We start from the raw sequence: 13,060 nt of genomic DNA on the forward strand, positions 1-13,060 counted from the left end.
GAAGTCCTGACCTCAGGGGATTCACCCGCCTCGGCCTCCCAAAGTGCTAGGATTACAGGCGTGAGCTACCATGCCTGGCCTAAATTCCTTCTTGAATTTGCCCTTTTCCTTTATCCTCCACTAGGACATGAAGTGTTCACAGTACGATAAAATTAAAGATAGGAAATAAAATATTACAATATTACATGATAAATAGACATCTAGTAAGTGCTATGGGAGCACAGAGGAGGGAAGAGTAGCACTGCTACGTGGCGAAATAGTAGCACTTCCTTGGTTCAAGTTCTCATTGGCCCTTGCCTGGCCTAATGAAAGTCACCGTATAGTTATTTAGCATTAAGTGTCTCTCTCATCTGTGTGCCACATTCCAAACAATCATCTTTTTAAACCAAATTTAGTCATATCATTCCTCTATTTAAAAACTTCTATCCAAATGCATCGCCCACATAATAGTTCAAACTCCTTCACATGCTGTAAAGCATCCCTACATTCAGAATCCAGCCTAACTTTCAAGCTTAGCATCTGCCACTCCCAAACTCTACTTCCTTTGCCCATTCTCTCATCACTCAACTACTTTTTCTTGAACATTCCACGTTCTTTCACACCTCTGTGTCTTTGATTTGCTCTTTTTCTAGGCTAGAATATAGTTTTCTCACTTCTCTGCCTACTTCAATATTCAGTTCACATTCCACTATTCCCTCCTTTGTGCTCCCATGGCACTTACTAGATATCTATTTATCATGCAATATTATAATATTTTCTTGCCTGTCTTTACTTTTATCATGCTTTCAACACTTCATGTCCTATTAATTTTTTTTTTTTTGAGATGGAATCCTGCTGTGTCACCCAGGCTCGAGTGCAGTGGCGCGATCTTGGCTCACTGCAACCTCTGCCTCCCAGGTTCAAGTGATTCTCCTGCTTCAGCCTCCCGAGTAGCTGGGATTACAGGCACACGCCACCATGCCCAGCAAATTTTTTTTGCATTCTTAGTAGAGACGGGATTTCACCATATTGGCCAGGCTGGTCTCGAACTCCTGACCTCAGGTGATCCACCTGCCTCGGCCTCCCAAAGTGTTGGGATTACAGGCATGAGCCACCACGCCTGGCCCATGTCCTGTTAATTTTTATATCCCCTGTCCTATTGTTCCCTGATGTACAGTGCTGGCTTAAGAAATTAATGGGCAGGCCAGGCGCAGTGGCTCACGCCTGTAATCCCAGCACTTTGGGAGGCCGAGGCAGGCGGATCACCTGAGGTCAGGGGTTCAAGACCAGCCTGGCCAAAATGGTGAAACCCTGCCTCTACAAAAATACAAAAATTAGCTGGGCATGATGGCAGGTGCCTGTAATCTCAGCTACTCAGGAGGCTGAGGAGGAAGAATCACTTGAATCCAAGCAGTGAGCCGAGATCGTGCTATTGCACTGGGCGACAGAGTGAGACTCTATCTCGGGGTCGGGGGTGGGAAACAGAAATTAATGGGATACAGCCGGCACAGTGGCTGACACTTGTAATCCCAGCACTTTGAGAGGCCAAGGCAGGTGGATCACCTGAGGTTAGGAGTTCGAGACCAGCCTGGGCAACATGGCGAAACCCTGTCTCTACTAAAAATACAAAAATAAGCTGGTCATGGTAGTGTGTGGCTATTGTCCCAGCTGCTTGGGAGGCTAAGGTGGAAGAATCCCTCAAACCCAGGAAATGGAGGCTGCAGTGAGCTGAGATCATGCCACTGCATTCCAGCCTGGGCAACAGAGTGAGACTCTGCCTCAAAAAAAAAAAAAAAAAAAAAAAGGACGAAATCGTCACAGTTAATTTTAAATTCTGAAGTGGCTTCCTTATCACTCAATATGCTTTAGAGCTTCATAGATAGTCCCCAATTTACAAGGGTTCAACTTACAATTTTTCAACTTTGCCATGGTGTGAAAGTGATCTGACTTATGATGGGGTTACAGCTGCATAAACTCATCATAAATGGATCCAAAGTAACCCTATCATAAGTCAAGGAGCATCTGTATACTGTCTCACATCAGTTGATGAATATTCAGAAAACATCAAGTAACTTTTAATATTGTCCCAAGTCAAGTTTAATTAGAAAGGGAAATTTTCATGGAGAAAAAGACATTCTAAAGCCAAATAAATGTTTTTGGTACTAGCCACAACATGGTTCTTTAATCACCATGATTAATTCAGGGCTTTATAGAATATATATATTAAAAATATATATAAAAATATAAAAAAAAATGCATATACATATATACACACAAATATATATTCTATACATAGCTGTATTTTAAAGATACTAATGACACTGAGTCACAAGATTGAGACATATTAGAAGTGCTACTTTAATAAAATAGGGAAAATTCAGTTTTGTTTCAGCTCCTACAAAAAAATCCTTAACTTCAATTAACATACATTCTGGAGAGTATAAAAAAAACCACACCTGGAGGATGACCAAAATCTCAGCATTGTTTTTCTCCAGAGCTATGTCAAAGGCTGATTTATCAAATTTGCTGAAAGCATGGACATCAGCTCCATATTTGATAAGTAACTCTACAACATCTCGATGGTGACGCTCTGTGGCCCAATGCAAAGCTGTCATCTTCAGCATGTCCTTGGCATTCACATCTGCACCATTCTGTCACAGAAAAGCATTTTTTTCAACAAACAGCGGTTATAGTAGCACAGGTGCAACATCCCATCATCAAATACAGAGGATTTCCATAGAGATTACGTACTCAAATCTAGATCACATTTAAGGAATATCAAAGGGAAAAACATTTCTCAAATTCTCCTAAATGCTGACAGACATAATGCTTTCAACGAGTGGGTCCTCTAAGGACATCATTGGGAAATTAAACAGATGGAAGACAAAGAGAGAAAGAACAGATTTTTGTTGCATTTATTAACAGAAAGCCAAGTGCCTGAATAAATAGGCATAAGTGCAGAGAATACCTTCAGGAATGGAAAGAAGAAAAATCAGTAAGTCTGTTTAGCCTTTAAAAAATTAGAAAAGCTTGAGCTCAGGAGTTCAAGATGAACCTGGGGAACATGGTGAAAAAACATGCCTCTACAAAAAATTTAAAACATTAGCCAGGCATGGTAGTATGTGCCTGTTGTCCCAGCTAAAGGGGAGGCTGAGGTAGGAGAATCTCTTGAGCCTGGGAGGTGGAGGCTGCACCACCACACTCTAGCCTGGGTGACAGAGTGAGACCACCGTCTCCAAAAAAAAGAAAAACAAAAAAAAAAAAAACAAAAAACCATTAATAATAATAATAATAAATTGGAAAACTAGGCTGGGAGCAATGGCTCATGCCTGTAATCCCAGAACTTTGGAAGGCTGAGGATGGAAGGATCACTTGAGGCCAGGAGTCTGAGACCAGCCTGGTCAATGTAGTGAGATCTCATCTGTATTTTTTTTTTAAAATACGATTTAAAAAAAATGGCTGGGTGCGGTGGCTCACGCCTGTAATCCCAGCACTTTGGGAGGCTGAGGCGGGTGGATCACGAGGTCAAGGGATGTAGACCATCCTGGCCAACATGGTTAAACCCCATCTCTACTAAAAATATAAAAATTAGCTGGGTGTGGTGGAGCACGCCTGTAGTCCCAGCTACTCTGGAGGCTGAGGCAGGAGAATCGCTTGAACCTGGGAGGCAGAGGTTGCAGTGAGCCAGTATTGCGCCACTGCACTCCAGCCTGGCGACAGAGCAAGACTCCGTCTCAAAAAAAAAAAAAAAAAAATTAGAAAACTGGCTAGGCACAGTAACCCCACACCTGTCAGTGTTGGGAGGCTGAGGCAGGAGAATTGCTTGAGGCCAGGAGTGCAAGGCCAGCCTGGGCTGGGCAATACAACGAGACCCTATTCTCTACAAAAAATAAAAACAAAAATAAATTAGCTGGGCATGGTGCTGCATGCCTGTAGTCCTCCCAGCTACTTTGGAGGCTGAGGCAGTAGGATTGCTTGAACCCAGATGTTGAAAACTGCAGTGAGCTATGATCATGCCACTGCTCTCCAGCCAGGACAAAAGAGTGAGACCCTGTCTCAAATTTAAAAAATTGTTTTAGGGCCAGGCATGGTGGCTCACACCTATAATTCCACCACTTTGGGAGTCCGAGGCAGGCAGATCACAAGGTCAGGAGTTTGAGACCAGCCTGGCCAACACAGTGAAACCCCATCTCTACTAAAAATACAAAAAAAAATTAGCTGAGTATGGTGGCGGGCACCTGTAATCACAGCTACTTGGGAGGCTGAGGTAGGAGAATCGCTTGAACCCAGGAGGCAGAGGTTACAATGAGCCAAGATTGTGCCACCGCACTCCAGCCTGGGCGATAGTGCGAGACTTCATCTTTTTTTTTTGGAGACACAGGAGTGAGCCACCGCACCCGGCTGAGAGTTCATCTCAAAAAAAAAAAAATTGTTTTAATAAATTAGAAAACAGTCAGGTGCGGTGACTCACATCTGTAATCCAAGCACTTTGGGAGGCCAAGGCAGGTGGATCACCTGAGGTCAGGAGTTTGAGACCAGCCTGGGCAACATGGTGAAACCCCATCTCTACTAAAAATACAAAAATTGGCTGGGTGTAGTGGCGGGCGCCTGTAATCCCAGCTACTCGGGAGGCTGAGGCAGGAGAATCACTTCAACCCAGGAGGCAGAGGTTGTGGTGAGCAGAGATCGTGCCACTGCACTTCAGCCTGGGCCACAAGAGCAAGACTCCTTCTCAAAAATCAAACAAACAAACAAAAAATAAATAAGAAAACAGACTCCTCATAGCCATGAAGGTTTTTTTGTTTTGTTTTGTTTTGTTTTGAGACGGATTCTTGCTCTGTTGTCCAGGCTGGAGTGCAGTGGCGCGATCTTGCCTCACCACAACCTCCGCCTCCCAGGTTCAAGCGATTCTCCTGCCTCAGCTTCCTGAGTAGCTGCGATTACAGTCGCGCACCACCACGTCCTGCTAATTTTTTTTTGCTTTTTTTCAGTAGCGATGGGGTTTCACCATGTTGGTCTGGCTGGTCTCGAATTCCTGACCTTGTGATCCACCCGTCTCGGCCTCCCAAAGTGCTGGGATTATAGGCACCCGGCCTGCCATGAAGACTCCTGGAGATGCAACTTAATGCTATAACTGTCCTAAACTTAATCATTCCCAAGTCATTTCCTAGTACCCATTTAAGTAAGAAAACAGGAAAGTGGATGCCTTTTTAACAATATAACCTTGCCCCTATTCTTGCTTTACCCGAACAAGCAGTTCCACGATGTGCGCATGTCCATCGGCTGCAGCCATGTGCAAGGGGGTCCTGTCTACTTTAGTCCGGGCATCCCTGCTAACACCTGCTCGAAGGAGTACTTCTGCTGTGGAATAATGACCATATTGAGCTGCAAGGTGGAGGGGTGATGTTCCAAGCTGTGGAAAAATAATGCTCATTGAATATCCACTGTGTGCAGAGTCCTAGATCGTTACTGGAGAGATACAAATGAACAAGCTATGGTTCTTGTCCTTCAAGAGAGAATCTGGTTGGGCAGATAAAACTGAAAAAATGCTTAAATTTACAAATTAAAGGCCAGGGGCCAGGTGCACTGGCTCACACCTGTAATCCTAGCACTTTGGGAGGCCAGGGTGGGCAGATCACCTGAGGTCAGGAGTTCAAGACTCTTCTGGCCAACATGGTGAAACCCCGTCTCAACTAAAAAATACAAAAAAAGTTAGCCAGGCGTGGTGGTGGGCACCTGTAATCCCAGCTACTCAGGAGGCCGAGGCAGGGAGAATTGCTTTGAACCTGGGAGGCGGAGGTTGCAGTGAGCTGAGATTGTGCCACTGCACTCCAGCCTGGGCGACAGAGTGAAACGCCGTCTCAAAAAAAAAAAAAAAAAAAAAAAAAAAAAAAAAAAAAATTAACATGCTAATGGACAAATAAATATACCACCAATTGAATAAGTACTAAGTATAATGGCTTTATGTCAGGTGGATTTATCAGTTAAGATTCCCTAAAGGACGTGACTTTACGCAGCGTCTAGAAGGTTAAAACAAACAAAAAAAGGATCAGGCTGGATGTGGTGGCTCATGCCTGCAATCCCAGCACTTTGGGAGGTCAAGGCAGGAGGACTGCTTGAGCCCAAGAGATCAAGACCAGCCTGGGCAACATAGAGAGACCTCATCTCATAATAAATTAAAAAATAAATAAATAAAGTAAATTTAAAAAAAGAAAAAGGGTACAGACTAGAAAGTTACATGTGGAATTTGAGGTACAAATTTGACTGACTGGAAGAAAAGTTTTTTGCCACAGTAAAGCAGGGCAAAATGAATGATGAGATGAAGACGCAATAAAAATTTAGCAATGATGTATCAACAGCAATAAGTCAGTCTGTCATCCCAGTGTAAATCTTGTAAGAGTTATCTATCAGCATCCACTTTGGCCAGAGCTCTATTCCCTTCTTTTTGTTATGCTCTTTATTTTAAGCCTGTTTAGTTTATTCTTTGCTTTTTCATATATTTAGCCTCTCTGCCTGACTGAATTTAATTCACATTGTTCTTTCCAGGTCTATTTATAGAAATGCTAATTTCATGAGTTTCCTTTTCTTTCTTTTTGTGAAATGCTAAGAATCTGTTGGCCTCTCAATTAATCAGTCCAGAATAGAGGTCACTCATTCATTGAAATTGTTAAAATTAGGCAATGTGTACAAAATCTGTGACTGCTAAGAAAGCCCACATTATAACTTGGACCTGTTTCTTCTGAAACTCTTTGGTTTCCAAGATGGTTGAGGCTAAATTACACCTTCCTCTTTAATGTTTTTTGAACAGTCGTAAAGGAAACAAAACAGCTAGATGACTTCTTTTTTTTTTTTGAAACAGAGTTTCCAAGCTGTAGTGCAATGGTGCAATCTCGGCTCACTGCAACCTCCACCTCCCGAGTTCACGCGATTCTCCTGCCTCAGCCTCTCAAGTAGCTGGGATTACAGGCGTGCGCCACCATGCCCGGCTAATTTTTTGTATTTTTAGTAGAAACGGGGTTTCACCATGTTAGCAGGCTGGTCTCGAACTCCTGATCTCAGGTGATCCGCCCGCCTTGGACTCCCAAAGTGCTGGGATTACAGGCGTGAGCCACCACGCTCAGCCTAGACAATTTCTTATTAACCAGGGCATATTAGAGAAAAGGAAACAAGGAATTTATTAGTCTAGGAATGCATTCTTATTATATTGATTTTGTTTAATTTCTAGCTAATTACAGAAGCCTATAACCCAAGTACACTCCAGAGACAGTTAAACCTTTAGAAAATACTCTAAAAAACATTATAGAAAATCACAAGTATATAATACCTTACAATTATCACCTATATATCCACAGGAGACTCTCAATTTGGAAAACTAAAAGAAAAAGAAAACCACATATTCAGATGAGACAAAGAAAATAAAACTCTTGTAAGGGATATGAGGTAGAAAGGGAGTGAAGAAAAACCAATAGTCTGTTAGCCTTTAAGAAAAATGTTGGTAAAAGCATACATTGGAAATAATTAAGAGACCTCTCCTCTAAGCTTACCCAGTCTGTGGTGAATGGGGCGCCATTTGCCATCAACGTTCTCACTTCATCATCTTGGCCTTTTCTTGCTGCTTCTAGCAACCTCTTTCCCAAGTCCACCAAAGACATCTTTATGCATAGGAACAAAAGTTTTCAGGTAGCTATAACTCGAAAATAAGGAAAGCTGCCAATACATTTTTTAGAAGACTTCTTATATTTGAATGTATATAAGATACATCTCAAGTTGACTGTCTGGTAGGTCACTTCCTTTCTACCTCGTCTAACACAAACAATAAAATATTTGGGAATGTTTCAAGCCCTAATACATAGTTCTATCACTTTCAATCCCCAGAAAAATACTCTGGAAATATCTGCAACACACTATGACCTTTCTAGTTTAAGGAATCGATAAAACACCATTTCATTCCCCTGAAATGAAGAAGGGTACAATATTATTTTAAGGAACATAATATAAAATAATAAAGTATGTACTTTGATCTCCAGGAAGGGAGCAAGGTGGATGCCCATCTGTGAAACTACTGCTTGATGGAAATTATGAGAGCCCTTATTAGCAACTAACTGCTCTCTCTGGAGGTTTGTAGGTCTTTGGATAGCACAATGAAACAGGACACATCAAGGTTTCCAAATAAAACTGTAACTCTCTTTTTTTTTGAGACTGAGTCTCGCTGTATTGCTCAGGCTGGAGTGCAGTGGTGTGATCTTGACTCAGTGCAACCTCTGCCTCCCGGGTTCAAGCAATTCTCCTGCCTAAGCCTCCTGAGTAGCTGGGATTACAGGCACCCGCCACCATGCCTGGCTAAATTTTGTATTTTTAGTAGAGATGGGGTTTCACCATGTTGGCCAGGCTGGTCTTGAACTCCTGAAATCAAGTGATCCACCCACCTCAGCCTCCCAAAGTGTTGGGATTACAGGCATGAGCCACTGCGCCCGGCCCAAACTGCATCTTAATCTAGTTTTTATCTTCTGACTATGGTGTAATCATATAATCATGCTTAAAATTTAAGGAGACAAAGAGGGGTGCAGTGGCTTGGGACCGTAATCCCAGCACTTTGGGAGGTCAAGGTAGGAGGATTACTTGAGCTCACAAGTTTGAGACCAGCCTAGGCAAAATGGCGAAACCGTCTCACAAAAAATACAAAAATTGGCTGGGCGCGGTGGCTCACGCCTGTAATCCCAGCACTTTGGGAGGCCAAGGCAGGCAGATCACCTGAGGTCAGGAGTTTGAGACCAGCCTGGCCGACATAGTGAAACCCTGTCTCTACTAAAAATACAAAAATTAGCCAGGCGTGGTGGCACATGCCTGTAGACCCAGCTACTTGGGAGGCTGAGGCAGGACAATTGCTTGAACCTGGGAGGTGGATGTTGCAATGAGCTGAGATCGCACCACTGCACTCCAGTCTGGGCGACAGAGCGAGACACTATCTCGAAAAAATAAAAAATATATATACAAAAAAATACAAAAATCAGCTGGGCATGGTGGTGCGTGCCTATAGTCTCAGCTACTCAGGAGGCTAAAGTGGGAGGAAAACTTGAGCTCAGGAGGTGGAGGTTGCAGTGAGCTGAGATTGCACCACTGCACTCTAGCCTGGGCAACAGAGCCAGATCTTGACTCAAAAAAAAAAAAAAAATTAAGAACAAGCTTTCACTGATTAAACACTGATCTCGTTAGGCCAGTAGCTCAACAAATATGGTTTATGGACCCCTGGTGGTCCCTGATGCCTTTTTAGGGAACTATGAGGTCAAAACTATTTTTGTTATAATACAAAAACATTATTTGCCTTTTTTCTTTTTCCATGTTTACATTAGCACTAACGGTGCAAATCCAACAGTGGGTACAACTGCTGGTGCCTTAGCATGAATCAAACTGTGCTATTGGTTATTGTATTCTTCACTGCCATGTAATCTCAAGGGAAAATTGCCAGTTCTACTTAGGAGTGTCCTGGATGACACAGCAAAAATTATTAATTGTATTAAATCTCAACACCTGAATATATGTGTTTATAATTTATGTGTGACAAAATGGGGAGTATACATAAAGCACTTTTTTTTTTTTTTGAGACAGGGTTTCACTCTGTCACCCAGGCTGGAGTGCAGTGGGCACAATCACAGCTCACTGCAGACCTGACCTCCTGGGCTCATGGGATCCTCCCATCTCAGCTTCCCGAGTAGCTGGGACTACAAGCACACACCACCATGCCCAGCTAATTTTTGTATTTTTTGTAGAGATGGGGATTCACAATATTGTTCAGGCTGTTCTCAAACTCCTGGGCTCAAGCAATCGACCCATCTTGGCCCCCCCAGTGTTGGGATTACAGGCGTGAGCCACCACACCCAGCCTCTTCTCTACCTTTTTGCCCAAATGACAATTATATTGTACCCACTATTCTGCATGATCTGTCCATAGCAATAGAATCCCAAAGTGTTGGGATTACAGGCATGAGCCACTGTGCCTATCCGACATAAAATACTTCTGCTGCTTACTGAAACATGATGGTTTTCTTGAGAAAAAGCACTACACGATTAAGTTACAAGCTAAAATAACTGCTTTTGGCCAGGCGCAGCGGCTCACGCCTATAATCCCAGTACTTTGGGAGGCCCAGGCGGGCGGATCACGAGGTCAGAAGATCAAGACCATCCTGGCTAACACGGTGAAACTCCATCTCTACTAAAAATACTATATATATATATATATATATATATATGCCAGGTGTGGTGGCAGATGCCTGTAGTCCCAGCTACTCAGGAGGCTGAGGCAGGAGAATGGTGTGAACCCTGGAGGCGGAGCTTGCAGTGAGCCGAGATTGTGCCACCGCACTCCAGCCTGGGTGACAGAGCGAGACTCTGTCTCAAAAAAAAAAAAAAAAAAAAAATAACTGCTTTTATCATTGAACATCATTTTATTATTTTATTTTTGAGACAGAGTTTTGCTCTCATCACCCAGGCTGGAGTGCAATGGCATGATTTCGGCTCACTGCAACCTCTGCTTCCCAGGTACAAGCGATTCTCCTGCCTCAGCCTCCCAAGTATCTGGAATTACAGGCACCCACCACCATGCCCGGCTAATTTTTGTATTTTTAGTAGAGAGGGGTTTTGCCATGCTGGTCAGGCTGGTCTCGAACTCCTGACCTCAGATGATCTGCCTGCCTCGGCCTCCCAAAGTGCTGGGATTACAGGTGTGAGCCACCGCGCCTGGCCATTTTATTTTATTATTTTTGAGACGGGTTCTTGCTCTGTCACCCAGGCTGAAGTGCAGTGCTGTGATCACAGCTCACTGCAGATTTGACCACTTAGGCTCAAGCAATTCCATCTCAGCCTTCCAAGTAGCTGAGACTACAGGCAAGTGGCACCATGCCCAGCTAATTTTTTTTTTTAATTTTTTGTAGAGACAGAGTCTGCAACATCACTTTTATATGAAGGAATGATGAATAGACCAAGGGCTCAGGTATATGGCAGGTATGTTTTTTAAAAATGAACAGCTGGCTGGGCGCGGTGGCTCACGCCTGTAATCCCAACACTTTGGGAGGCAGAGGCGGGCGGATCACAAGGTCAGGAGATCGAGACCATCCTGGCTAACCTGGTGAAATCCCGTCTCTACTAAAGATACAAAAAATTAGCTGGGCATGGTGGCGGGTACCTGTAATCCCAGCTACTCGGGAGGCTGAGGCAGGAGAATGGCATGAACCTGGGAGGCGGAGCTTGCAGTGAGCTGAGATTGCGCCACTGCACTCCAGCCTGGGCGACAGAGTGAGACTCCGTCTCAAAAAAAAAAAAAAAAAAAAAAACAGCTAGGGCCGGGCGCGGTGGCTCATGACTGTAATCCCAGCACTTTGGGAGGTCAAGGCGGGCTGATCATCTGACGTCAGGAGTTTGAGACCAGCCTGACCAACATGGAGAAATCCCATCTCTACTAAAAATACAAAAAAAATTAGCCGGGCATGGTGGCGCGTGCCTGTAATCCCAGCTACTCAGGAAGGCTGAGACAGGAGAATCACTTGAACCGGGAGGGAGGTTGCGGTGAGCCGAGATCCCGCCATTGCACTCCAGCCTGAGCAACAAGAGTGAAACTCCTTCTCAAAAACAAAAACAAAAACAAAAACAAAAAACAGCTGGGCACAGTGGCTCACGCCTGCAATTGCAGCATTTAGGCAGGCAGAAGTGGGAGGACAGTTTCAGCCCAGGAGTAAGAGACTACCCCAGGCAACACAGTAAGGCCCCATTTCCACATTAAAATATATATATATATTATATATATATATAATAAAAATAAAAGGATGGGCACGGTGGCTCATGCCTGTAATCTCAACACTTTGGGAGGCTGAGGGGGCTGGATCACGAGGTCAGGAGTTCAAGACCAGCATGTCCAAGATGATGAAACCCCATCTCTACTAAAAATACAAAAATTAGCCGGGCGTGGTGGCGGGTGCCTGTAATGACAGCTACTCGGGAGGCTGAGGCAGAGAATTGCATGAATCTGGGAGGTGGAGGTTGCAGTGAGCCAAGATTGCACCAAGGCACTTCAATCTGGGTGACACAGCAAGACTCCATCTCAAAAAATAATAATAACAAATAAATGAATAAAATAAAAAGTGAACAAAGTGAGCTGCCACTTCAAGGAGAACAACTGACCATATATATATATATATATATATATATATATATATATATATATGTATATAATTTTTTTTTCTCTCTATAGAGACGGAGTCTTGCCCTGTCACCCAGGCTGGAGTGCAGTGGCAAGATGACGGCTTACTGCCAACCTCCGCTGCCTGGGTTCAAGCAATTCTCTGCCTCAGCCTTCCGAGTAGCTCGGATTACAGGCATGTGCCACCACGTCCAGCTAATTTTTCTGTACTTTTAGTAGAGACAGGTTTTCGCCATGTTGGCCAGGCTGTTCTCAAACTCCTGACCTCAGGTGATCTGCCTGCCTCAGCCTCCCAAAGTGCTGGGATTACAGGCGTGAGCCACTGCACCCAGCCAATTGACAGTATTTATTGCCAATTATCAATTACGATTTGAGCTTTCAAGCAAAAATTAGAATTTTGGAAAATCTATAACCACCACCATCAACTTGGTAACTCACATTAAAGACTTTCCTGATGAAATAAGTGGTAATATTAATGAATGTGATTTTTTGATATTGTATAATAAAATGCATCAATATTTAGATGACCTATACAATTTGGTGAACCAATACTTTCCAAATGACCAATGTTTAATGTAATGAAATCATGCACAAGTAAAACAATTCAAAGTGAAAGATCAATGGGTTTTAAGGTTACAGAATAGAAAAATTCACTGATGTGTTTTCAAATTCCTCATTGCAACTAACTTTTTCTTTTCTTTTTTTTTTTTGAGACAGGGTCTTTTTCTGTTGCCCAGGCTAGAGTGCAGTGGTATGATCATAGCTCACTGCAGCCTTGAACTCCTGGGCTCAAGCAATCCTCTGTCCTCAGCCTCTTGAGTAGCTAGGACTACAGGTGCACACAACCATGCCTGACTAATTTTTTAGTTTTTTGTAGAGGTGCAGTTTTGTT

General features: G+C 43.4%; 1 protein-coding gene across 18 annotated transcripts in view; it reads right to left on the minus strand.

Moving 5' to 3' along the window:
• The window catches only part of GABPB2 (GA binding protein transcription factor subunit beta 2), a 54,991-nt gene that overhangs the window by 29,832 nt on the left and 12,099 nt on the right, over positions 1–13,060 (minus strand). For 5 of the 18 annotated variants that reach the window (XM_009430325.4, XM_009430342.4, XM_054655189.2 and 2 more), the window contains 3 exon segments: positions 7,524–7,631; positions 5,225–5,392; positions 2,436–2,630 (listed from right to left, as the gene is read on the minus strand). In XM_009430325.4, coding sequence (XP_009428600.1) covers positions 2,436–2,630; positions 5,225–5,392; positions 7,524–7,631 — 471 coding nt within the window. 18 annotated transcript variants of the gene reach the window in all.

Source organism: Pan troglodytes, chromosome 1 (genome assembly GCF_028858775.2).
Source record: "Pan troglodytes isolate AG18354 chromosome 1, NHGRI_mPanTro3-v2.0_pri, whole genome shotgun sequence".
Classification (NCBI taxonomy): Eukaryota; Metazoa; Chordata; class Mammalia; order Primates; family Hominidae; genus Pan; species Pan troglodytes.